Source organism: Mixophyes fleayi, chromosome 1 (assembly GCF_038048845.1).
Source record: "Mixophyes fleayi isolate aMixFle1 chromosome 1, aMixFle1.hap1, whole genome shotgun sequence".
Classification (NCBI taxonomy): Eukaryota; Metazoa; Chordata; class Amphibia; order Anura; family Limnodynastidae; genus Mixophyes; species Mixophyes fleayi.
Window position 1 is genome coordinate 385895337 of NC_134402.1, and position 27163 is coordinate 385922499.

Consider the following 27163-nt stretch of genomic DNA (forward strand, 5'->3'; position numbering starts at 1 on the left):
CTGCCCGTGTTTCCTTGCAGATAACCATGGTTAACAGAGAAAAAATAATGATTTCAAGCACCACCCTTTTTAAAGCTTCCAGTCTGTTGTTCTAACTCAATCAGCATGACAGAGTGATCTTCAGCCTTGTCCTCATTAACACTCTCACCTGTGTTAATGTGAGAATCACTGACCTGATATCCTTTTTGTGGCAGGGCTGAAATGCAGTGGAAATGTTGTTTTGGGATAAAGTTCATTGTCATGGCAAAGAGGGACTTTGAAATGAATTGCAATTCATCTGATCACTCTAAATTACTTTCTGGAGTAGATGCAAATTGCCAATGGACAGCAGACTTTGAAGAATAATATTTATGTCATTCTCAAACCTTTTGGCCATGACTGTATATCTGTTACTGGGGGGAGCAAAGCGAATGAAAGCAAAAGCTGAGATCTCAAGAATTCTGACTTCGGGAGCAGCCCTTCCTTTCCTGAGAAGTGGAGAACTGGCTTCTAAGTTTTAATCAGGTGGATTCCGGCAAATGTGCCCTTCATCCAGAAAAGTAAGCCTAGCACATATCCACATGCGGGACCTCATGGCCTCTCTCCACACCATCTATGTTTCATTGTGGAAAGATGTGGCTTGATATCAAAACACCTTCCATCGCACCCCCCTGGACTCAAGACTTCAGCCCACTCCTATATTCTTAATCTCTGTCCCCCCCTTGGTATCCTTCCCTCAGGTCCTTGCAATCCCTTAGAATGGTTGTCGCCTCCAGACTCACTCAGCTCATTCTGGGAGCACATCCTGGGCTTTAGGAGTCTAGCCTTTCTGGAATAACTAAACAAAACAATATCCTCTTCTATGTACAATTTTCTGCCAAGTTTTGCAAGATTCCTTCAGTGGCAACAGCAGACCCCAGCTTTAGTGCAAGGTGTTGCAGTTCCACAGTGATTTCTGATATGCATTGTTTCTGGTGGTTCCCTCCCCATTGGTTCTTGTGAACATCTTTGGGACACCCACCATTCCTGTATTTCCCAATGTAACATAAGAGAACACAGGATTTTTGTTTTGGTTAAATCTTTTTCTTATCTAGTTCATTGGGAACAGAGCACTTTCTCACCCATTCACATCTTCTGCTCTGTTAAGATATTCTCTTTTGCTTGCTATTTATCTTCTCCTCTGAAGTCTGTTTTGAAACAAACTGGTTAGTCACATTGGTTTCTGGCTTAGTTTCCAGAACATTTATGGGAAGACACAATTCATCAACAAACCTAAAAGAATTTTTTGTCTTCTTTTCTTCTACACATTCGTGAATGGGTCAGGATGATATTGATTGCTGTTTTACTCCCAAAACTCTCTCTTCCCTTATGGGAAAAGAAAGTGCTTTAAAGCATTTTTAATTCATATGTCTTTTTTGTGGGGATTGTTCATTCCTTTTCTAATATTGCCAGAACAAACTGAGGGACTCTGTATTTTAGTTAGCCCGGTAGAAATTACAGTGCACAGGTTGCCTTCATGCATTACAGGCAACTATTTTGCAAGTTTAATGAGTATAGATGTGGATAGAACCTGTGAATTCCCCCGGAAGTAGGGACCTCACCGGTATACAGAATCCAAATGTATGGATTGGCTGCATTCTCAATATTACTGGCTTAGCTCACAAAATGACTGCATGTAGTAGGCTTCATTTGGACATGGGAGTAAATCTAACAAGAAGGTGCAGGGTTGTACCTTTGGTAAAACCATGTTGAAGGGTGGCGGGTAAAATTAAAATGTATGGACAGATTTTAAGGTGAGTGGGGGCCATGACCTTACTAAATTGAACATCATAGTATAAAAATAGTTACCCAGTATTTGTATGCTACATGCAAAAACAGCCAGTAGTTTAACTGCATTCAAAAAACAAAGTGTGTTTTGGTCCCTGTGGATCACACCATGGTTTGTTAGGTGCAAAATTGAACAGTTAATTTGGATTTGGTCATTGGCTTTAAATGAGGCCCAATGTTAAGTAGGAGCACTGCAATTTGGGGCAGCCTCTGTGTGCGTTAGTATGAATTTATGCTTCTTAGATAAATGGGCAGATTTGTGAGTACTTAAGTGCTTTATTGGGTTGTTTTTACTGTCCTACCAAGAGGCCCAAGCAGCAATTAGTAATTTCTCTTGTGCTGTTTAACAGGAGAGAAGAGATGCTTTGACTTTGAATTTTTTGCTCAGCTGCTTGGCAAAGCCCTGGAAGAAGGAAAGAAAAAGCCGAAAACACCGAGAATTAAACAACCACGTGAGAAAAAGACGACAAATAAATCGCGCAAGAAACAAAAAGGTAACCCAATTGATCTGGGCATTAAGAGCTCCTCTCTACAGGACATTATGCAGATAAGCCAATCCTATGTAGGTGAATAGAATTCTGGGAAAGTCCTTATGGAACAGCAGCCTTGTCAGTCAATAGTTTACCCACTGAATTGTTAGAGCATGACACTGGCTTGTCCTAACTCTATATCCAGGCTGTTTCGTCCTTGTTAGGGCTCATTTGGTTTAGATTTTCTGTTTAGCATGTGAAGCTCCTTTATAATTGTCAGTTGTAATCTGAAGGTTTTGCATCATTCTACAAAACATTAAGGATTTTTGTATAGACAAGGCAGAACAAGGTGGGCGCATAAAATAACCACTGCAATGGTCTGCAGGAGAGCGGACAGCACTGATTAGTAAGAAAGCGAGCTGCCTTTCTGTAACTGTCTACAATATATTCGCACCATGGTAAGAGAACCAGCCAGCCCTAGTAAAAAGTAATTAGCATGAAACAGTATATTGTAAAAAAAAAAAAGAGATGTGCAAGGGGGTGCTGAGAATTGTAATTCCACAACAGCTCCCAGACTGCAAGATTTATTTAGTTGTATACAAATTAATCGCCAGATTAAAGCTATGTTCTCATTACCGTTAAGTTATTCCACCTTTCCTTCATTGCGTTATTCAACAGCTAAATGGTGAGAGACTAAACCTTGCAAAGAGATCTTTGATCTATAAGGATTTGTGCTGACTTTCCAGGTAGGTAATGGAACAGGGTCAGGAAAGTAGAATTTGCTCTACATTTCCATCCCTGGTCCATTATCCATCTTCAAAAGTCGGCTCTCCTTATCATCATCATCACCATTTATTTATATAGCGCCACTGATTCCGCAGCGCTGTACAGAGATCTCATTCACATCAGTCTCTGCCCCATTGGGGCTTACAGTCTATATTCCCTAACATACACACACAGACAGACAGACACTAGGGTCAATTTTGATAGTAGCCAATTAACCTACTAGTATGTTTTTGGAGTGTGGGAGGAAACCGGAGCACCCGGAGGAAACCCACGCAAACACGGAGAGAACATACAAACTCTACACAGATAAGGCCATGGTCTGGAATTGAACTCCTGACCCCAGCGCTGTGAGGCAGAAGGGCTAACCACTTAGCCACCGTGCTGCCCCAATACTCCTTAGAGATCAATGATCTCTATCAGTCTTTCCTTTATTCAAGGTCAGAAAGGGAAGGGTGAAGAGACAGCATTATTTTACGCCTGTCTGCACTGGTCTTTGTAAATCATTCATCTTATAATGGGAAAGTTAACAAAAAATAAAAAAGCACATTAATCTGCTTGTATATGTTGTCATTAAAATAATTTTATATTGCATTTATTTATTTGTTAGTAGAAATAGATGTTGTTCATGTAAAGGGAGTGTATTGTTAGCCCATCAAATTCTCTAAGCATCTATACTAAATCCATGGGAATTTAGGTTTAGTATCATCAGTCACAGTACACTTTTTAGAATGACAGATGTGACCACAGAGTAACTTCAATTGTTCACAGATAAATCTGCTGCAGAACAAAACCTTAGTGATGGGGAATCAGCCGTTATGTCGGAAGGAGAGAGAGCTGATGCTAGGATGGCAGAGAAGGAGAACGAGGGATCCCTGAGTGGTAAAGAATGCCCGCCCGTGACGGACACTGTTCCTGGAAAAAAAAGAAGGAGCAGAAAGAAAAAAGGTGACGTGAAAGAGCCAGAAGAAGAAAATCATGAGTCTCAGGGTGATGATCTACCCCAAAAGCCAAAGAAGAAGGAATCAAAAAAGAAAAGTAAGCACTGTTATTCTTTAATATGATCATGGCTTGTAGCAAATGTTAAAGCCATAAGGGCCTGTATTTGTCACGTGTTTAATTGGGGAACATGGCACATAGGCACGTTGTCCCATTTCCCGCAGACATAATCCCAAGCATGACTCTAGCTAACTCCATTTTTGCATAAGGGCCTATATTTTGTGGCCTATGATCCACAGAATGTTGAATCTACCAGTATTTCCTTCTCCCTGTGACAACCATGTGATGCAGTGAAGAGGAACTTTTACTTATGGTTCCTTGTCCCCTGATCGCTGTACACAGCACTCAATGAGTGATGTACATCCCAGTATGGGATGTACATTGCTAATCAGAAGTTGTCATGTCATCAAGGATTTCCATGAGTGTCGGAAATTCTATGCTGTTGCAATCAAAATCAGTCTCCACTTTCCCTTACTGCTTAGCCCTGATATATACAAGTGTAACCTGCATCTATGCGTGACTGACATGCCAGCTGTTGTTAGAACTACACAATAGATATCTCTGCCCTCTATTGGGGTCCCCCGGGGACTTTGGGGATGTAGAGAAGGACAGGGCGAACTGGCACTTTAAGAACTTCTGCTAACTAAGTCCTAGCTCCGCTCTCTCTATACCCCATTTCCTGTTTACCCAGTTTAGTTTAAGTTCCCGGCGACCTTGCTGTTTTTGGGCTGAGCAGCAGTCCAATTCTTCTATTGTTCATTTTTTTTATTTTACTGTTGGAGGCTTTTTCTTCCTGCTGTTTGACAGCCTGCGGCAGAGAGAGGAGCTAGTGCTTAGTTAACAGAAATTCTTAGAGGCAGATTCAATTTGGCCACGTTAGTGTAGGATTAACGTGGCGTTAGTAATATTACATTTAATACGGTAATTTTAACCCGGATTTTGACTCGCGGCCCTGAGAGGTGCGAGCAAAAATCTGCGTTAAAACTACCGTACTAACGGTAATACTGCACATTTTACTGTACTAGCGGTGATGGTGCGTAGACCGTGTTATTCAATTATATTAGCCCCTTAAAGTGTCAGTTCGCCCTATCATTCTCTATATCCCCAATGTCCCTGGTGTCCCCCAATGGACTAAGAGAAACAGATTTTACGAAAATATGAAAATACTATTATTTCTGATTGCATTCATTGGATAAAAATAACGGGAATAATGTTTTGGGGATTTTTTTTGTCTGCTTTTTCATATGTAATGCACTTAAAATTAAACCTTTTTTTCTCTATTATCCACTCTGGGGGACCCAGCTACCATGGGGTTGTATGAGGGCGCATGCAGTTGCCATTTAAATAGTTAACAACTAAACTTGCTGCTGATGACTTCTCCTCTGCAACCCCATTGATCTCAGTTTTGTTTAAGTGCCCAAGAAGTTGGGCTGTTTAGATACTGCTCTGCAGTATTTGTTGCTAGTTTAGTATTTTATTGTTTTCCCGTATGTTATCTAGGATAGGAGAGAGTGTGTAATTTATTTGCACTGTTCCTGGTAGTTTGAATGGAACACAGCTCCATTTATTTTATTTAAAAAAGATCAAGAAGATCAAAGTAGTAGTACACACAGTGCAGTCTCTCGGCGGGTCCGACACTGCCTTTGGCAGGGAGCACCGGCATCGATCAGTGAAACGGTCATGTTGGGTGATACCAAGTCTGCGACTGAGGCGGAGGAGGGACTTGGATCCTTTTCGGCCACAGAAGAACAGCATCGTAAATAATAGAAGGCTGCAAGGTGAATTGTGAGCACTAGAAGGCGGGCATCTCAGCCGACAGAGCAAGAGGGGATCTTCCCCAGAAATGCAGAACCATCCAGGAAGGGGAGTGGGGGAGACCCCCCCCCCCTCACCTCTTGGTATGTCCGTAAGCGGGAGAATTACGCATCAGAATCTGTTCCTCAGATAGACTCCTCACTGTCACTGGAGTGCACCTGTCCCAGGTCTCTCAGGCTGAACTAGCGTGTTATTCCACTCTGGGAAAGTGTTTGGACCGCATGAACAGGTTTTTAGACTCTCCTAGATACTTGGCGCCTAGGGCCAAACGCTCCTGTCTTTCTCACCCTTTGCTGTCAGAATCAACGGTTCATCTGAAGAGGAAGGTGAGTTAGTAGAGGATTCAGATTCTATGCATTTGGGTGACTGGGGATGGCAATGCCAGAAACCAGGGTATTCAGGATTTGGTGATGGTGGTGTGTCAAACACTTTACCAAGTGGAGGAAGGCATGGGTCTTCCTGAGCAAGGGCTGTTTAAGCCCAGAACGGTTTGTATTCCATCATTGTCTGAGCTCACAGTGGTTGCGGAATCTGCCTGGAAGCAGCCAGACAAGAAGTTTTCGGTTCCTGGCAGGTATACATGCTTTACCCTCTGCAGGAGAAGCAGGTAGCTCGTTGGGAGCATTTACCCAGAGTGGATACTCCGGTTGCCAGGTTAGCTCGGCATACTACCCTGCCGGTTCCAAGCTCGGCAGTCCTTCAGGATCTGATGGACTGCGAGATAGAGGGGTTTCTTAAGACCACCTTCCTTGCGGCTGGTACATCTTTTTAGACCCTTGTTTTCATCCGCATGTTTGGCCAGAGCAATGGAATCTTGGGCAGACCAATTTGCAACAGGGTTCAGGATTCTGAGCTCCTTCTCTTGGCTCTTCGCCTTAAGGAGGCTTCGGATTACCTTTATGAGGCTACTCAGAACACGGCTTCCATTTCCTCTTTGGTATCTGCTTCTGCAGTGGTGGCTAGGAGAACGCTTTGACTTTGCTCCTGGGATGCGGTCAGGGAACCCAAGAAATCTTTAGAGGCCTTTCCATTTTCTGTCTGTCTTATTTGGACCCGAATTAGATAACATGATCAGTCAGATGAATAGAGGTAAGCGTACCTTTCTGCCAGTGAACTCTCCTAAGCCTAGGATTCCTAGGTTCACTTCCTTTCAGCAGTCCGTTTGTGGAAGCACGGCCCGGAAGGGTTCAGTCTTCTATTAAAGGTAGACCATTTGCAGCAAAGGGGCAGTCTCGGAGAGGCAGAGGTTACTTCTCCAAGAGGTGTCCCAGCTCCAAGGTCTCAGACAACTTTCCCACATGATTGGACTCCCCCCTCCTCGCGGCTGTGGGCGTGGGTTGGTCGCCTACAGCTCTTCAATGATCAGTGGGTGGCCTCCACCAGGGACATTTGGGTAATGGGAATAATATCCAAAGGCTATATTATAGGTCTCATGGGACCCGCTCCTCAGCGATTCTTCCAGGCTGCCTTGCGATTTGATCAGGAGACATGCGATGCTCTAGTCTGTCGCTTCTATTCTGGCTGCTGGGGTCATTTGCCGAATCCGCACGCTCAAGAGCGCAGGGGATTTTATTCAAATCTGTTACCGGTGCCCAAGCAGGGCGGATTTGTTTTGACCTGCCTTAAACCTCAAGAGTCTCAATTTACATCTTCAGGTGGACAGGTTTCAGATGGAATCAATCCGCTCTGTGATCCAGTGATTGGAATCCAAGGAGTTCCTCCCCTTCAAAGACATCCGGGATGCTTATCTCCATGTCCCCGTTTTGGCGGGACATCAATCGCTTTCTTCGCTTCACCGTAGGCAGCTCCCACTTTCAGTTTTGGATGCTTCCATTCGGTATTTCCAACGCTCCCAGGGTTTCACGAAGATTATGGCAGTAATGGCCAGTCTGCGTGCCCAGGGGGTGAACATACTTCCATTCCTGGACAATATATTCATCAAGGCCTCTTCAGGCCCTCTTTCCCAGCATCTGACTTTGACTTTTCGTTTGCAATTCATCATCATCATCATCATCATCATCATCATCATCATCATTTATTTATATAGTGCAAACATATTCCGTAGCGCTTAAGAATTGGGCATGCGGATCCTGGGATTAATGGTGTCCACATTTGAAACCCTTCCTTATGTTCTGTTCCATTTGCGTGTCTTCCAGTGGGATCTTCTGAGACAATGGTCGGGATCTTCTCTTCATCTTGAGACCCAGTGAATTCGACTCTCCGAAAGGGCCCGTCTTGCACTGCCATGGTGGCTCCCACAGGCGCATCTGATGACGGGCAGGTCTTTTGCTCTGTGTGCTTGGATCATAGTAACAGATGCTGGGGCGGTGGTACTCTATTGCTATCTTCATGGTCTCTGGACCGACAAGCTTTCCTTCAGGGAAAGCCGATACGGCTCCAGTCAGACAGCGCCACGTGGCGGCGTATGTAAACCGCCATGGAGGAACAAAGGGCTCCGGAGCCATGTAGGTGGTGTAACAGATTCTGGCCTGGGTAGAAGCCTGTGTTCCAGCGATGGCCGCAATTTTCATTCCCTGGGTAGATAACTGGGAAGCAGATTACTTCAGCAGGCACGCAATCTTTCCGTGAGAGTGGTCCCTGCAGGTTTTCTAACAACTGGTCCACAGATGGGGGTCTTTTGGATCTGATTGCATCCAAACACAACCATCAAGTGCCAAGATTTTGCGCAAGAACAGAGATCCTCTGGTGGTGGATGTGATGTACATGCGGTGGGACTTTTGGTTGGGATACCTCTTTCCACCAATTCCAATGATTCCGGTTCTACAGCGAGTAAGGTTGGGAGGTCTTCCAGTCATTCTGGTGGCACAAAATTGGCACAAGCGGGTTTGGTTCGCCAACATCTTGTTCCTGGCTGAAGGACTGGGTTGGGCTCTTCCCTTCAGGCCTGATCTTCGCAGTCAGGGTCCTTTCAGTCACCCGAACTTACATCTATTGTCTTTAGTGGCGTGGCTGTTAGAGTCAGCCTCTGGAGATCTAGGGGTTTATCTTCTAGGATAGTGAAAACCCTCATGAAGGCTAGGAAGCCGGTGTATGCCAAGATTTAGCTCTATCACAGGGTGTGGAAGATTTATGTACAATGGTGCAAGAGAAGGCGTCATAACCCTGCATCTTTCAGTCTAGCACATTTTCTGGCTTTTCTTCAGGATGTGTTGAAGATGATCTTAGGCTGAGTTCTCTGAAGGTTCAGGTCTCTGCGTTTGCTATCTTTTTTTGGCACAGATTGGCTTGCCTCCCCGATGTTCGTGCTGCATGTTCAGCCTCCTCACTTTCCTCCTATGGCCCCGTGGAACCTAAATTTGGTCCTTGATGTCCTTCAGCGGCCTCTAATCGAACCACTGGAGTCAGTCGATCTACATTTCTTGACGTGGAAAGTGGTATTTTTGTTAGCCATTGCTTCAGCTCGATGGATATGGGAACTAGGGGCTTTGTCCTGTAGTGTTCCATATCTGGTATTCCACCAAGATAGGGTGATTATTAGAACCGTGCTTACCTTTTTGCCAATGGTTTCTGGGTTTCATATAAACCAGGAGATGGTGGTTCCGGCGTTTAGGTAAGAATTTTTACCCTCCGGGCCTCCTTCTGTCTGTCTGCCTGGACGTTGTTCGTGCCTTAAAGGTTTATGTGGATAGGACTTCTACTTGTGGGAGGACCAACTCTCTTTTGTACTTTATGATTCTCATAGGAGAAGTTGGCCAGCCACAAAACAAACTATTGCTCTTTGGATCTGGTCCATGATTAAGCATGCCTACGCGAGTAGAAATTAACCTGAGGCACAGCTCTTCATTGCGCAATCTACCCTGGCGGTGGGGGGCCTCCTGGGCTGCTCGCCATGGGGCTTCTGCAGATCAACTGTGTAGGGCAGGGATCTGGTCCTCTGTTCATACCTTTACTCAGTTCTACCAGTTCAACATTTTTGCATCTTCAGACGCCAGTTTTCACCGCAGTGTTTTGCGGGCTGGTGAACCAGAGCATTCCCTCCCTTAGGGGCTACTTTAGAAGGTCCCCGTGGTAGCAGTAAAAAATTTTTCTACTTATGTTAAATCTTTCTCCGAGTCCATCTGGGGGACACTGCATTCCCTCCCGTTTACTGTTCTATGGTTTAGTTTGTATTGTACCCTTTTCTTGGGCTTTTAGTATTACTGAGGTCTATGGAGTCGGCAGCAGCAAGTATAGTTGTTAAATAGTTAACAGCCAAATCCATGCGCCCTCATACAACCCCATGGTACCAGTGTCCCCCAAATGGACTCTGAGGAAGAGACTTCTGAGATTACCCTCCCATGGGGTCAGCTTTTGGACGTCTCCAGTGTCTCTTATGGATGAAAGATAGAATAGGATTTTTATACTTCCGTTAAATCCGATCTCGCTTGTGTTGTATTCTTGGGGCTTTATTAGAGAAATACGGAGGCCCCGGCAGCATATGTGGGCTTAGAAGGTGATTGAACTTTTGGAGGGAGATTTTAAGTTCCCCATTTCCTGTACTGCACCTCTGTACTTCCAGTATCCCTATTGGACTCAGAGAAATGTATGTAACTGAAGTATGAAAACCCCATTATTAATGTGCATTTTTTTCTTGCCTATATGTACTTATTTATATTTGTGTATAGGTAAAACCAGTGCAGGAAACAAAGACTGTAGTGCGGAACCCGAGTCTGCAGTGAATGACAAGAGTCTCAAAGATGTCCAGACTGAGAAGAAACGAGTGCGGCATAAAAAAACCATTAAAGAAACTGAATTGGAAGATGCGGAAAATGGTGATACAGATCCGCTGCAGGGGTCAACCAGGAGCAAATGCAGTACAAAAAGTAAGAACAGCGTGAACAGATGTCCCACAAGTTTATTTCCTCCTGTGAACTGTGGGAGTTTTTGTTAGTGTAGAGTGAGGGGGGTCTGGTATGTAAATAAAATATATTGGCATTTAATATGACCACTGTGGTGGATTTATATACAGGTATTTGGGATCTTTTCTTCAGAAATGAAGTTATTCAGAATGTTCTTAAAAAAAAGAAAACTACATTTACTCTTTCCTACCATTGGGGGACACTGCGAGACATTGGGTATAGTAGGTGGGACTAGGAGTTTAGGCACTTATCAACTTGTTTGTTCCTCACTCCTCCCCTACTATGCCCCTCCTCTCCAGCTCAGACCTCAGTTTTTTCTAAGTGCCTAGGAGATAGGATAGGTCACTTCAGTAGAAGCTCTTGCTGCTGTTTAGTGGCGTTGTCACATTGACATGATTTCAAAGGCAGTTTTCCTATATCACCATGAGGAGCACTGCTAAACAATGTAATGAGTAGAGGAATGTCAAGAAAATCTGGTTAAAGCTTCCTTCCCTACAGTATCTGTTTAGACCTATTACAGCCATCAGGTGATAAAGCCTTCCTTACAAGGCAAAAACTTTATACAAGCTTCTTTGTGAGTGGACTCCTATTACTTGCAAATCTCATATTTTGCTGTATAAAAATTAATTTAATTGTTTTCCCATTTATGTTTGTCCTGTAGAAAGCTGTGATATACCAGACGACACGGTGGATGATGCCCATACATTTAACGAAACTGCAGATGTTGATCTGTCATTGGCCGCTCTTCCCTGTGAAGAAGAATCATCACTGGTACTCTTTACTGAAGAGAGCGAGTGCCCCTCGGGGCTTGACGACTTATCCAGGTTTATTAAATAATTAATGAAATTGATCATTGCAATGTCAGAATACCCATTATTTCACAAGAGCAATAGTGATGGGACCCAGGGTCAATATTGATTAAATAGAAGTCACTGAAGGAAATCTTGCATTGCTTTTTGCCTGCACACACAGTCGAGGCAGCCATGTTGTTCTTCAATGAGATCACTACTTGCTAGTTAATTGATTGGTTCAGCCCACAGAATGAATGCCTTCACTGTGTGTAGGTGAGAGGCCCACTTCAAACTAAATGCCAAACCACATGCACATGCATGTAAATTGTCAATAGTTATGTACTTGATTAAACAAACTAAGGCTGCAATGAATGTTTTATCAAAGAACCCTCAGTCTACAAACTAAGTCAGGAACGGAACTAGAGCCAAGCTCATCCACAGCATATACCTTCTTCCAACTGTTTTCCAAGCATTTGATGTTTTTGACAGCCTTTTTGTAATTATTTTTTTGAATTTTCAGCATGCAGGACAGTCTGAGTGAGGCTCAGCAGCCCGTGACACCGGCCTCAGATGTGTCTTTAGTAGCTCAAAACATCACACTTGGGGATGCTGGTTCCATGGACACCAGCCAAGAGGAGCCTAGCCCTGCAGTTACTGATCTCCAGGTATGGACTTATGCATTTTAGACAAGACAGGTGGAAAATAAATGATGTCCGTTACAATTACCATATGTGCTTGGAAATCTAGTTTAAGAATATATGCAAACATTGAAGATTTTAAACAGGGGGACTGGAAAATCTTCAGATAATGCATGTGGCTATAATTCATGATCCCTGTCATTACTGGCTGTAGCTGCAGGATTGGCCGCAGTTGACAAGTATCTTTTCATTTACAGAGCAGCACTTCTGTTGAAAAGTTAGATGCAGGAGTTGGGGAGCCTGAGGATCAGGATTTGGAACATAAAAATAAGTGAGTGGTGATAACAAACTATATATTTGTTATAAAAAGGCAAGTAGATTCAGTGTATGAGTTGACTTCTCACTCTTTTATTCAGACAGCAGATGGTGCGAGGACGATGCGTGAGACCAGTTCCAAATTTGTCCAAATCATCTGTAAAGAAAAAAGTATCCTCCGGAGAGCGAGGTGATACAGAACATCCGAGCGGTCCTAGTGAACACTCAGTGCAGTCCGGACAGGTATTCTTCAGATTTCAGCATACATTCTATGCAAAACCCCTGGGATTATTGTTGTTCCAAGTGTGAAAATATTAGTAGATTTATCATTCAGTGCCACTGTACATGCCATATGTTTTAGTTTTTTTGTTTTCTGTTTTAAATTGTTATTTGCTTTCTTAGGTTGCTGTGGATAATAAGAAAATTCCAGAGGAAGACGCCAAGGTTGTAGACAATCGGACAGATATAGAAGTTAGGTAAGAGCAGAACATTTTATAAATGAATCAGAAAATCTGAACTGGAATCCAATAATTAGTAGCAACTCTGCTTCTTTTCAAACTGCAACAACCCTAAAAAAGATTTAACTTGTATTTACTTAAAATTACATACAACCCCCTTATACAATATTTTTCACCGTAGAAGCCTAGAAGTTAAATGACATTTATTCTGAGATATTGTTGATATAGCACAGTCAGCCCAGGTACATGTCTGACACAGTACACTGTACAGTAATTTCATACCATTTGTGCTGCTGTTACTCTAGTTACACTGTATGACACCTTTTATTGTTAGTACTTGCTGCTAAACATTGAATAGAAATTGATTCAATTCTGGGTTTTAGGTTTGTTTTTTGACTAAAATATGTAAGTGTCTATTATTGGATTGCTCAGTCGGTATTAGGTCATAGTGACATTATTTGTCTGTTTTGAGTAATGTTAAGTATTTTCTGTTTGTTTTTCTGTTTATTTGCTGATTATTATAGATCTGAGGAATCCATGAATAAGAATGTACATGAGGAGTCCTCCATTCAGTCTGCACCACTTGTGAGAGGAAGATTCCAGAGGCCAAAGCCTAACGTACAAGTAAAGACATCCGCTAAGACAAAAAAACTGGAGGTTACAGAGGAAAAGGAGATCCCTATGAGAGAATCTGCAGAATCCACGGATGTCTCTAGTGCAGTCTCACAGGGCGACAAGGAAGACATGCCTGTATCTGAAAATGTAGGATTCACTAACACATACTATATATTTATATTTGTTTAGTATATCCAGAGGGTGGGTTATTTAGACTTCTGACACCCACTGTCTAGAAGTGGGACTGTCACAGTTGTCCTGCTCGTATTTTTTTTCCAGCCAGATTGGCAGTAAATGAAGTGATAAGACTTTTAATGGTGATATTTTTCTTCATCTGTTGGGAGACACAGATCATGGGTTATGTTTCATTCCTAGGCGGTTGTTCACTGACCGGAAACAGACTTCTCCTCTTCCCTGTAACCATCTGCTCCTTATAAGTTTCTGTTTCCAGCACTTTTTTTCTTACTCACTACCTCATATTGAGGGAGTGCTGGGCAGGGGGTGCCTTGAACCCACTCCTAACTCATATGTGTGTTCGATGGGGGGGTCATTGTTATCCCCATAGGAGAGCTGTGGAGCCACTCGCAGAGGAATTATGCAAGTATTTTGGAGCTGTCCCTTGGAGAGTGCAAGGCCAATAAGAGACTGCACATGAGACTTGGGCCAATATGAGCAAGCCACATTTGACCACCTTGCTGAGGTCACTTCTTAGGACCCTAATCTCGTCTCCAAGTTTCTACAGGGTGCTCCTTTTTAATGCTCTCTGTTGGGTTCTCCTTTGCTTCCTCAGCTGAAAGATGCCTTTTCTCCTAGCTCGTGTCTTTTAGCCACGTCTCTGTCCTGGTAACAGAAAAGCAGTGTCTGTGAACTTTCTTTATTTCTGTATCTGTATTTAGTTTTCCACAAAGACAAGATGGTTCTTCAAACTGTGCTTTCCTTTCAACCAGATGGTTTATTACTTCCACATCAACTATAAATTAGTGGTGCCATCCTTTTACTCCTGTCCCATATATATAGGGCACCTTTTCGCCCTCTTCACCCGATGTTTATGGGTGTACCTCTCCTAGACCCAGGGGCTCTGATGGCCCAGTGCTTTCCCTCAGTTGAACGGCAACCAGGCAGGGGTACGGTTTTATTCAGGGTTTATGGTGCACTTGACTCTTGTGCAGTGTGTCATGGGGCATTGTCAGACAGACCGGCCGTTTGCAGAGCGGCCATGCGGTTTTCTCTGCATTACTTTTACATGTAGATGTCCTCCAAGTGGTTCTTACTACTTACCATATAACAGTTTAGTGTGGCTTTGGGGCATCTTGTTGACTTTGTCCACCTACTGCAGAAGCAGAAAAGGGAATATTCTTTTTATACATGGAATATGTGGTCTCATTTTGGCACAAAGGTGCTGTCCCCACGCTGTGAGATAAAGCTGACATTGTTTTATTTATTCTTTTTTAGCTGGACAGTGAAGAAATGGAGGTTTCCGCCATTGATGAAAACCACAGACAAGATTCCTTTATCTCTGCTCCAGTTTCTTGTCCCATTCAGAAAGATTTTGCCTCAGAGTCTCCCCCAGAGAAATCAGATGCTGTCCCGATAGACTCTGCAAAGGATGATATCAAGTAAGACTGGGGGAAGATGGGCTTGTTCTTAATTTAATTTAAAGTGCTTCCCCTTGTCTACGCAGAGCAAATTGGTTATGCCAGAAACCCTTCCTTGAAACAGAAGCTGTTCTCATACGTCACCTTGGGATTTGCCCTGTATGAAGCTATGGGTTTGTTTTGTTTGATGGTTGCTTTCCTGATCTACTGAACCAATATTCCTAATTATTCAAGCCACAAAGTGATATTATTTCCTAATACATTGATATATTGTATTCTCATGAATTTCTGTTCAGCCCACAGTGTGTACAGTAGACAAATGTGTTCACTTCTGTAAATGTGTTCACAATTTAGTATACTTTAAATTACTGGGCTATTATCATGCAAAAGTGAGTGTATATAATATAAAATGAGATATTCTCTTACCGTGGCTATTTTGCAGTAACGGGAAGCCTTCCCTGCCAGTGAGAGGACGTCTACTGAAACCAAAACCAAACCTGACAAAGGCTCCAGCAAGGATTAAGCCATCTGTAACCCAGCAGAATGTTCTTCATGTGTCTCATTCAGAAGACTTTGCACAGGTGACAATTATTGTGATTTCATTTATCTGCTGGTAAAATGTAGAACTGAATAACAAAACTAACAGTGTTGGCGTTATGCTGCATGAGTGCAGTGCACAGTAAAGTGGGCATTTCCTACTATTAGGGTGGTCAGTGACTTCACACAGCTGTCAATGGGAGTAATCTGGGAACATGATTTTCCTATCTGGCCAATTAAATCAATGAATATTTTATTTTACATACTTGTGTTGTGGGTTCTCTCATTTTAATATGAGGATCATGTTCTTATTTGCATATCCTGAATACTTCCTAATTGGTGTCTTTTGGGGGCTTTACTCTTTTTTTATTGGGGTTAATTGTTTTCCTTGTTTCCTTTTTGGTTTATCAGCCTTGGATTATGCCGCAATCTGTGATTTTATTCATATAAAAGCGCTAGTCACATCGTTCCTCGTGTGTGATGGTAACCTTCAGCTTGATTGGAAGAGATTACACACTGAGAGAGGTTACATAGGATTACCCATTGGTATCCTCCCTGTTGTGTGCTTACAATATCATGCTAACCACATACATGTGCAACTTTTTTTTATTAGTATTGGTCTACTTTTTGAATTTAAATGTTACCGAACCAAACGCTGCATGCATTTTGTGTATAATAGAAATCCCTAATGTTCTAAAAAAAATAATTATATTTTTGTTCTATGGCTCAGGTTGCCTGCACTGCCAGCAAGTCACCTTCATATGCTGATACCAGGAGCCAAAGTATTGAAATAAAGGAAAAGTAAGTATATTTAAATGAATATAATCTATCCCCTTTATAATGCAGTTGTTATATACAGAGTGGAGGGTGCTGTTTTGTGCTCTGAACCATTGTTCATGTAATGAAGCCTGTCTGTTCTCTAGAAACCTGTGCTTTAGTGATCTTAAATAATGGATTAGCCAACAAAGTGGCTGCACAAGTGTGTACTACTACAGTTACCATTTATTTAACGGTTTTCAGAGTGATCAAACATACAAAGCAAAAATACAGGAAGACTCATTTTATTTTTCCCAGTTTTTAAGGAAATATGTTTGTTTTTTGTTGTGTTAGTATAGATTCTGGTATCCTCCTTTTGCGTGTACATCCGGAACATCAGAACTATTAAATCTGTCTGGGTATCCCCGCCACGCTGCTCCTCTGACAACAGATGTAGAGAACATTTCATTTAGTTTTTCGTGTATGTAACATTAATGTAGTGAGGTGAAAAGATGATCGGGGGGATTAGAGAAAAGTGATGACTGACCTATCCGGTTAGTGTGATAAACACTGCAAATAATATAAAATAAACTCAGTTTAGTATCATGCAAAATACATATTTATGTGCAAATAGTATTTTATTTCTTAAAGTATTTATTTTTTTTCCTCTGGTTAGCTCCGAGTCATCCCACAGTTCTCAAGATGAATGTAAAAGATCCCCCATAAAACCTGCAATTCTTGCACGAGGCCGGTTCCAGAAACCGATTCCTAATGTAATAAAGACATCCGGCGGTAAAGACAAGTCAGACATGAAGGATGACTCCTCTGGGGAGTGCGCTATCGATCCTGCTGGAGCCAACAGTAGTAACTTCCCCAGTTGCATACAGAATGCCATCAGTCCTGGAAAAGTAGGTTTTTATTTTACTGAATAGGGTTGGTGTCGGTTAACAAGGGGACTTGCAGGATCTGTACCTGACTGTATTTATGGAACAATTAGTTTAAAGTGTTAAATGTCTGCTTACGAGATCTCACAACAATGTGAGGAACACAACACATCTCTTCATAAACTGCTTACATGCTTCATATTCATTCTTATTTTGTAGCAAGAAAATCAGATGTCATTGTGTGAGAGCGATGGGGTTGGTTCCACCTCTGCCCAAGGGTCATCTCACTCGGAAGAAGACTTGTACTCCGATCCTTTATCTTCACTACAAGTGAACAAAGAAAGTGATTTAATTCCATCAGTCAGTCCTGTGAATCACATTCAACTGTAAGTGTCTGATATTTCACCATTATGCCCCGAATGGTGGCTGGTTTTTTTTTTGTTTTTTTTTTAAAGGTTTTTTCCATGTGCATTCCTTTTAAAAATATACTTTTTTGCCCAGCACAGAGTTAATAAATGAGACACACTCGGTAGTCTTTATATCCAATACTTTTTATTTATATATTGTCATATGGTTTGACTGACTCTGCAGGTACTCAGCAGTTATAATTTTGTTCCTGTACCGTTATGATATTTCTTATGTTGACCTGATCACACTAAAAACTTCTTATGTTCATCTCATTCAGTTATCAGTCTATGTATATTCCAGTGCAAGTAGCTTACATTTGTTTGATCTCCTCCTTTTATATTTAGGACTGAGTCTGAGTCTCAGGCTGAATGTAAGAGGTCTCCCATTAAACCCACTCCTCTGATACGAGGACGGATGCTGAGACCAAAGCCCAATCTATTGAAAACAGCTGGTCGGAAAGTAGTACCTGAAGTGAGAGAAGGCAAAACCTGTGAGGTCACATCTGAAAATACTGTGGAGAAGATAACACTTGACAACAATGATGATTCATCTGTTTTAGGAAAAGTAAGTAGCAATATTGTGGAAAGGGTCCATTTATCAATGACAGTCGGTTTGTCTTGGTCAAAGAAATGGAGAGCAGAGTTTGTATAATGATTTTCTGTTTGTGCTGCTACAGATTCACTTCCCGTTGTCTAAACGAACCCCTAATGATGCTATGTAGGTTTGTGGTTTCCACAGTATTTACACAGTGTTCTAGATAGCTGTGCCTAGGAGCTCCGTATTACCGAGACCCATTCTAACAGTGCCTAGCCAATGAATGGAAATGCAGTCTGGCATTTTATGTGTGTTTGCGGGTGGCGGGGACAGTGCAATCATGGGCTTATAAAGACCAATATTGGAGCTAGACACTTAGGAGTCAACAACTTACAAGCTCCTCTCCCATATAGCCCCTCATTTATGCTGCTCCGGTTTAAACCAAGGGCCTGGATTTTGGATGCTTCTTTCGGGGCTGTCATGGCAGCTGAGTTACTTTAATTTGCGTTTACTTTATTTCATTTTCTTTGGCTTATCTTGACCATTATTGCAGCGGCGTGTCTATCTCTTGGGAGTTTACTTCTGTGGCTCGAAGAAGCTGCCGATACAGTGATTCAGTGTCTTCTTCGGGAGGGCTCCAGAGAGATTCCCAGTCGGCTGCAGTGATGTGGGCACCCATACAGCTGGAGCAGGCAGGAGCTTCTTCTCTTATACTTCAGAGTACGGCCATAGATTATCGTCTACTCCTTCCCCTAAAAAGGACTTGGCGGGTGGTCTTAGTGGCCATTCCTGGTCCCATTCAGTATAGCAGCTATCAGAAGGAACCTGGATAGCTAGGTACGGTGCTGGGATTTAACGTAAGTATATAAATCCTCTTTTCCCAGTAGTATGGTCTCTCCACCCACAGGTGACTATGTTAAAGGCCAGGGAACCCTGTCTCAGCGAAAAACTATCACAGAGCATGGAAGACTTAAGCACTCTGTTGTGAACTTCAACATCAGGCTGTCTCGCCTCCTTTCTTTTTTTTAGGATGGTCTAAACAGTAGTCTGAGACTGAGTTTCTTAAAAGTCCAAGCCTCTGTAATGTACTTTCAGAGGAAGCTAGCGCTCATTCCTGGGGTGCAGACATTTTTACAAGGAATTCTCCGGGTTCAGCTTTCTTATGTTTCTCCTATAGCACCATGGGGCCTCAATTTGGTCCTTCTGATGTCCAGGATCCACTTTTCTTGCTTGATGTGCTCAGATAGATAAGGATCTACTTGGGCAAGACTTCTAATTTATGGAAGTCTGGTTCTCTTCTAGTCCTTTGTGATGTGCAGAAGAGGGTTTGGCCAGTGATTAAGCAAACTATTGCCAGATAGATAAAAACGGTGATTCGTCAAGCTTACATCAGTTTATGTAAACGGTGCCAGAAAATATCTCCGCTCACTCTACCAGATAAGTGTCTCTTGGGTGGCACGACCTGGAGCCTCTGCAAATTAGGTGTGTCCGGGTAGCCACCTTGTACTCTGTGCAAAACCTTACAAAATTATACCGTTTTATCATTTTTGCGTCCGAAGATGCTCACTTTGTCTGAAAGGTTTGCGCACAACTGTGTTGAGGATACCCTTCCCTGTGGGCAGCTATGGAACGTCCCCATGGTTGCAGTATCCCTCAGATTGGATGAAAGAGAAAAGAGGATTTCTGTTCTTATGCTAAACTTATTTCTCTGGTTCCACTTGGGGAGGGGGGGGGGTGCTTTCCTCCCTTTGCACTCATTGGTTTGGTTACTTGGTTTCTAATGTCCTGTGTGTGGAGATTGTGTATTTCTTATTCCTTTATTTTTTCAGTACTTTGGGCTTTGTTTATTTGTTAACTGAAGCAGCTTAATTCTAAGTTGTTAATTCCTAACTGCCCAGCTCCAGCGTTGGCCTCTATATCCCCATGGTTTTTAGTGTCCCCCGGATGGAGTAAGAGAAATCCTCTTTTTGTGCAGTTTTAAAGGTGTAAATATTGATATTTCATGTTTGGACAACTTGTTACCGTAACCACTGAAAGTGTTCTTATGACTCTAGTCTGCAGAACTTGTGCAGGAAGTGCCCTCATTAGATGAAAGCTGTGGGCAAGAAAAGTCATCCCTCGAGCCATCCGACTTGGCACAGCCTGTAAAAGGAGACCTGGAGTCCAAAGTCAGTGTGAAGTAAGTATCTGTTTTAATGGTCATACTATTGCAGACCCAATATAAAAAATAGCGCACCCACAGGTTACATAAACATCAGGGTCCTGTCACAAACCACCACGACCCTTATACAGTTTTAAGGCCAAGCAGGTGAAATATAGCAGTGAAGGAAGAAACTTTGGGTAATAATCATGTTTCTCAATAAGTCTACTTAAGATAAAGGATGATTCCTTCGAGTTGGTTCTGATGTCCCAGAGCTGGTTGTTGGGACTAGAGTGTCTGCTGCCTGAAGTTGGAGTTACGACAGACAGGAGATGAGGCTGAAATATAGTTCTGTTGTGGCAAACACCAGTTTTGGCTACAATTTCGTGGGGCCCAGAATTATTCAAGGACCCCAACAGCACCGAGGATGGGAAGTTTACTTTACAGTTTAGATATGTTGGGACCAAGGGTGTGACACAAACACACTGATACCTATAAAACCCATATGAGTATTTACATATATCTGACACCGAAATGTCTGCACTTCTGTTTTTAAGGAGGAGAGTGGAGTTAGAATATAGTTAGCATTGTACAGTCAAGTCCATAAATATCGGGACATCGACACAATTCTCATATTTTGGGCTCTATACACCACCACAATGGCTTTGAAATGAAACAAACAAGATGCGCTTTAACTGCAGACTTTCAGCTTTAATTTGAGGGAACTTACATCCAAATCAGGTGAACGGTGTAGGAATTACAACGGTTTCTATATGTGCCTCCCACTTTTTAAGGGACCAAAAGTAATGGGACAAACTAAACAATCCTACATCAAACTTTCACTTTTTAATACTTTGTTGCAAATCCTTTGCAGTCAATTACAGCCTGAAGTCTGGAAGGCATAGACATCACCAGACGCTGGGTTTCATCCCTGGTGATCCTCTGCCAGGCCTCTACTGCAAATGTCGTCAGTTCCTGCTTGTTCTTGGGGCATTTTTCCTTCAGTTTTGTATTCATTCATTTTTGTAACTGTGTTTCCAGTGTAACAGAAGAGACCCAGAAGTCATTGAAACCTGCAGTACTAAACCGAGGTCGATTTCAGAGGCCAAAGCCAAATCTAGGTCGGGCAGCAACTAAGAGAGAACCATTGACTTCGCCTAATGATCAAAAGAGTCTACCTAAAGGAGAGACCTGTGTGCAGAAAGTTCTGGAACCTGATGTGACTCCCTCAACCGTAAGAGGCCTTAAACTCTCGCTCATATCCTTGAGCAACTCTTGTATAACGTAACAATGCCTGTTATGTCAGATGCATACATAAATATAAGTTAAAACACTAAACACATATATGCATTTTAATATTATAAGCTCCAATTTAAATTTTGTGGTATTTTTTTAACTTTAATATCTGCTAAACCTGTTCATACTAACAGTGAAAATGTTAAAACATTAACAAATGATTATATGAAGCTGAGAGATTACAGATTTTATGTTCACTTAGTGTTCACTTTTATATCAGCAATCATTGGTGCTAAAATGCTCCTTGCAATGCCTTTCTGTAGGATTACTGACAGGAAATCCAATATGCATAGAAGATTATTTTCTTAACATTTTGTTTTACTGTTCTTTTATTTTTATTTTTTTCTTTGACAGTTGTCTGCATTTGAGGCAGAAAAAACTCTTTCGCTTGCAAAGTCTAATAAAGAAGACACTGTGTGTCCAGGGAAGGCAGTCACTCAGCCATGCACCCCTCCACTAGAGACCCTTCAGTCAGAAGACACCTTGCCTGGTGTGGGAAGGGCTGATGGTGAGGAGCCTGCATCGACATCTGAGGATTATTTTGCACATGTCAGGTATGTTTCTGTGTAGTCCTTTGTCTAACTGCTCACAACATACACACACAATCTATTGAAATGCTAGAGTGCATCTGTTAATAATTACTTTTATGCTTTTACTATAGATACAGCACTGAAGCTATCCAAGCACATTATGATTCTATTACATTCTAGATTAACTTGTACAGAAGTCTTATGTGTGTGGGTGACTCACAGTGCAGTTTGATCCTATATATAAGAACAGATCGCATGAAATTGTGATTGTTGAGTGGGAAAATTTTTCCCTAAATATCATAGTGTAACACCATTTATCAGATCTCCTAACTTCCATCAATATAATTAAACTCCATGTGTGTTAATCGAACAATGTTTAATGCAATGTTTTTACTAATTGGATTGTTAAAACAAACGTGTGTGGTGACTTTGTAAGACACTTCAAATGATTGAAATACAAATCATTTCTTCATCAAAACTAAACAGATCATAGCATGTGGGTATTATTACTCCATAGCTGCTCCAATACTTCAGACAAACCAGATTTACTTGTAATATTCATATTTTTCAGAATTTACAAAGAACAAAGTGGTTCTGAAGATGAGAGAAAGTCAGACTCAATGAAACCTAGTGGCAGATTCCAAAAACCAAAGCCAAATTTAGCCAGAGCTGCTACACGCCCACAGAAGTCTGCTGTCCTGGAGGAAAGCAAAACAGTGGAAGGGCCACAAGTTGATACATCATCCATTGGAAATGTAAGTTGATAAATGCACAGCATCTATTTAATTCTGTTTGCACTATTTATCATGCAGCCTATCGAAGTATTAAGTTATGGAGACAAATGTATTTTTATAGATGCCATTTAATTTGTCAAATGCATTTTTATGTACTACTTGTTGTTTGATAATAAACATGAAGGCAGTTGTTTTAAAGGTAGATTAACATTGTTTTGTACAGTGTTATATAACAGCGTTGTGCTTTATAAATAAATTATGCTGCCCACAATGTTCTAGGATTTCAGCATCTTAAACACCTAAACTGATACACTTCGCAGAACGCATAGATGGTCCTCTAATCTTCAAAAAGCCCTAACTCTCAGTAATAAGTTAAAACAATAAATTTAATAAAATAATTTTACACAGGTGTTAAAAGCTATAGCAGGAATAAAGCTGGAAAACTCTGTGGCTACAGGTAAAGGCTCGGAGGGCCACATGCGACCCTAGGCCCACCACTGACCTAAAGTAATCATGTAAATACTATTTAGTTGAATGCTCGGGGCAGACATCCAGCCGCCTATTGTCGAGTCATTAAGGTCAACGATTATATTCTGTATTATCAAAACTGTAATATTATTTCATTGCATCTTGAAATTGTGGAAGGTGTGCATACCTTGGCTTGTATATCTGAATGTCAATGTTTTTTCTTTTGTGATACTATTGTGTATGGTTACTTGATAATACCTGTAACACTGTGTGGGTTATAATTGGGGATTAAGTCCAATGTTATGGGCTTTTTTGTTGTTTAGAATGTAAAAAAAAAAAAAAGTAAAATGCAATAAAATTTTACCTGATTTAAAAAAATAAATAAAAAATACTATTTATTTATATTTTATTATTATATTTAGAATGAGGGACCCATCTGCTCGCAGGATGTGGATATATCTGCAGGAGAAATAGAGATCAAGTCCTGTGCAGCAGAAGGCCCGTCCATCCAGCTTCACAAGGAAAATATCCAGGGTGACCTTAAAGTGTCTGTGCAGTAAGTAGCTCTAATTGCTTTCCCTTCAATTATGTTGGATTTGGAATTAAAGGTAACATGGTGTAGCATAAATGCACAATTTCCATAGTAGACTGTTAATGGACATTTTGAGATGTGTCATGTAGAAAATAGTGGACATGCTCCTGTTCTTCCACTTGAACCACCTCTAATGATGGCAAAAGTATAAGAAGTCCCTATAGATGTCCACATGTTTTTTAGGTGCTTTATTAGTGCAGCTGTGTTTATAAAAGGAATGATGAACATTGCTGGTCTATGCTTAATGTGGGTACAGTTAATGCTATGCACAACATACAGGACATCTCACAGCATCAGACAGAAGGTCCATTAAAATACACTTTTGTTTGTCTGCAACGAGAATTGTGTATAATTTTATAGGCATGAAGAAGCTACCTGCACTCGAGAGCAAGGTGTAGGGTCTTCTGTAAAACCCATGCGAGCCAGATTCCCGAAAGCCAAGCCCAACATCGGGCGAGCAGCTGTGAGAAAGACGCCGGCTATAGATCCAAGAACCTTGACTTCAGAACAGGTCAGAAGAATTTAAACGATAGAGATTTATATACTGTACTTTCTATAAGTTATACTCCCTACTTGTCTGTTGCTTGATATGGGTTGTCTGTGTCAATGGTTTTATCTACCTGTTATTACATTGAGGTCATTTTTCTATAGGACGAAGTAGAATTGGAGGTCGTTGGAAAGATGCCAGAATCGCTGAATAGTGAGGAAGTGTCTGATACGTCCCTCAACAGTCATTACTCCAAGGAAGCTGGACGGTAAGTAGGAAGCTATGTCTTTCATTAGTAAAAGTCTTGTTTCTTTATGTTAATATTACCATGCATTCATGGAACGTCAATACATTTAGAGTAACAATACAAGATCTAAAGTTGCAACATTCACTTTTTACAATTAGTCTAGAGCTGATGTGCTGGGTAATTAGTGCAGTGAGTCCTGGTATTGTTAGTGAACTCTATATGCATTGCTTACTGCCCTCACTGAAACATATGTTTAGGTGGCAACTGCTTCACAGCTCAGACAGCATTGTGCCTAGGTCTAGTCTTCGCTCTAAAAGCAGCTGGATTCTCTTTGTATTTAAATCTTACTATATAAATGCCTAGTGGCGTGTGTGGAAAAAAAAAAAAAAACAAGCTGCAGCGCCACCTGCTGGGCAGAGTTATACACTGGCCTATATATTTCTTGAAGGAGAAGTGACAGTTGGGAGTGGTTGGTGGTTGCCGGGGGTGACAGTGGGGAGTTTTTAACACCTTAAGTAGCTTGATGAAGGATGTGCGATGAAGATGAAGGATGAGGTGATGGAGAAAAATGATGAGGTGGTGACATGTGGACAAAACCACGTAAAAAAAGGGCGCTTACGTCGGGAAGTAACGCTCTTCCCCTGAGGAGGCCTGGGCTAGGCCCAAATGCATGACAAGAACCTTTTTAACACCTTAAGTAGCTTGATTTGACTAGAATGCATGAGTATCATGCACGGGTTAACTTGTATTAAATATGTGTAGCAAAAAAAAATGTATTATTATTATTGCAGCACCGTGTTAGCCAGAAAAGTCTGTGATGTTAAATACTTGTGTCAAAAAAAAGACAAAAGTATTGTAGGAGTGATACCTTTATTGGCTAACCAAAAAAAAAAGATTATATTTGCTAGCTTTCAGAGGCCCCTTCATCAGGCAGGTTTACAAATGAATGACTGTGGAAAAGACACAACATTTAAGATATGTTACATCAAGAAATTTGTACACAGGGGATGGGGGTGGTATATAAATCATAGAGATAAGCTAAAGTAATAAAACAAAGGTTTTCTTTACGGATGGAAGAGTAAAAGTCCTAAGAGTTCAGAGATCTGTAGTTGCTCTGCTGTGGGGTGTGAAGTTTGTCCATGTAGTGGGTCATAAATCCAGATGTTAGATTGAGCAATTGAGTTAATGACTGGAATGTTCTTATCAGTTTGAATTTGCATATTTTTCCTGTTATTTTTTAAAAAGACCATTTTAGTGTTAAAAGTTAATACTAAAGCTTATTATTCTGTACTAATTATATTCCTATACATTCCAATCTAGACTGTAAGCTTTCAGAGGCCCGGGCCTATGTAACCTGTGTCTTATGATGGTCCACTCTGTCTTCTGCCTATGTCCCTGTCTGAATTATATCTGTGTTTTATGCTATTTGTTCAATGGCACGAATTGCATACATTTATATTTATGCTTAATTGTGCCCACGTATCTGTTACTATGCCTGCTGTTTCCCTGTATGTCATATCTGCATGACGATGTCTGGCGCTGTGGAATCTGTGGCGCCCTATAAATAAATGTTGATGATGATATATGTGGAACTGCCTCCAGCTCAAACCACTTTGCTTCCTCAGAAGACCTGGGAATACACATATATAACATTAGTAACCTCTTGTGTATTCAGTAATGAATTTCCTCTCCCATTGCTCCCCGAAAAGGCTCATCAATTACAGGGAACATTTGAGCAGTTTTTGGGTTTTTTTCACTTAACATTTGAAGTCTTGTACGACCGCTATCTCTCTCCGCTCAGTCTCTTCACTACTGCTGTAGCCCCGTTTCTCCAAAGTTTCCTGAGTGAACAAACTTGCTTTGCAAACTGACATGTGAGGGCTACGGGCAAAAATTGATGGCAAGAAGTTCTTTGGAACATTTCATTTGTTTTTGATAAATATATTTCCATGTCATTTCTGTGTAGTGCTAATGAAGAGAAATCTACTGCTATCAAGCCAGCACAGTTATCACGCTTTAGGCTTATGAGGCCAATACCAAACCTTGTAGGACCCCCTAGCAAGAGGCCAAGCCCATTACAGAGCAAGAAAAGTGATGAAGTAGAGGGGTCTCCTGTGCTTACAGTAAGTATGTGATGTCAGGCTCCAGTTCATTTGTACATTACTTGTTTTACACAGCATTGCTCTTTTCTACCAATCTAATTATATTGCCAAACATTATCTGTGTTTCCAACATACTCCAAATTCCGATTATTAATTATTATATTTTAATTGGTGTTAAACATTTTTACACAAAGGCGCTTACCTCTGCTCAGACCTCAGATGCTGCACTGTGTAACAAGCTAACCAGCCAGACACAGCAATTTACAACCTAGTTTTCATTATAACAGGCTGAGTTCTCACTATT

At 41.5% G+C, this 27163-nt stretch overlaps 1 protein-coding gene across 3 annotated transcripts in view; it reads left to right on the forward strand.

Annotated features, from left to right (window-relative positions):
- Positions 1 to 27163, forward strand: part of BDP1 (BDP1 general transcription factor IIIB subunit) — a 70448-nt gene that overhangs the window by 20895 nt on the left and 22390 nt on the right. For all 3 annotated transcript variants that reach the window (XM_075180226.1, XM_075180235.1, XM_075180244.1), the window contains 23 exons: positions 2157 to 2300; positions 3831 to 4097; positions 10499 to 10696; positions 11394 to 11556; positions 12044 to 12188; positions 12419 to 12492; positions 12578 to 12719; positions 12879 to 12952; positions 13459 to 13696; positions 15002 to 15165; positions 15587 to 15725; positions 16412 to 16482; positions 17114 to 17345; positions 17541 to 17707; positions 18074 to 18293; positions 20318 to 20442; positions 21445 to 21637; positions 22054 to 22253; positions 22801 to 22984; positions 23854 to 23987; positions 24384 to 24534; positions 24675 to 24778; positions 26724 to 26880. In XM_075180226.1, the coding sequence (XP_075036327.1) occupies positions 2157 to 2300; positions 3831 to 4097; positions 10499 to 10696; positions 11394 to 11556; positions 12044 to 12188; positions 12419 to 12492; positions 12578 to 12719; positions 12879 to 12952; positions 13459 to 13696; positions 15002 to 15165; positions 15587 to 15725; positions 16412 to 16482; positions 17114 to 17345; positions 17541 to 17707; positions 18074 to 18293; positions 20318 to 20442; positions 21445 to 21637; positions 22054 to 22253; positions 22801 to 22984; positions 23854 to 23987; positions 24384 to 24534; positions 24675 to 24778; positions 26724 to 26880 (3686 nt within the window). The remainder of the gene's footprint in view (positions 1 to 2156; positions 2301 to 3830; positions 4098 to 10498; positions 10697 to 11393; positions 11557 to 12043; positions 12189 to 12418; positions 12493 to 12577; positions 12720 to 12878; positions 12953 to 13458; positions 13697 to 15001; positions 15166 to 15586; positions 15726 to 16411; positions 16483 to 17113; positions 17346 to 17540; positions 17708 to 18073; positions 18294 to 20317; positions 20443 to 21444; positions 21638 to 22053; positions 22254 to 22800; positions 22985 to 23853; positions 23988 to 24383; positions 24535 to 24674; positions 24779 to 26723; positions 26881 to 27163) is intronic.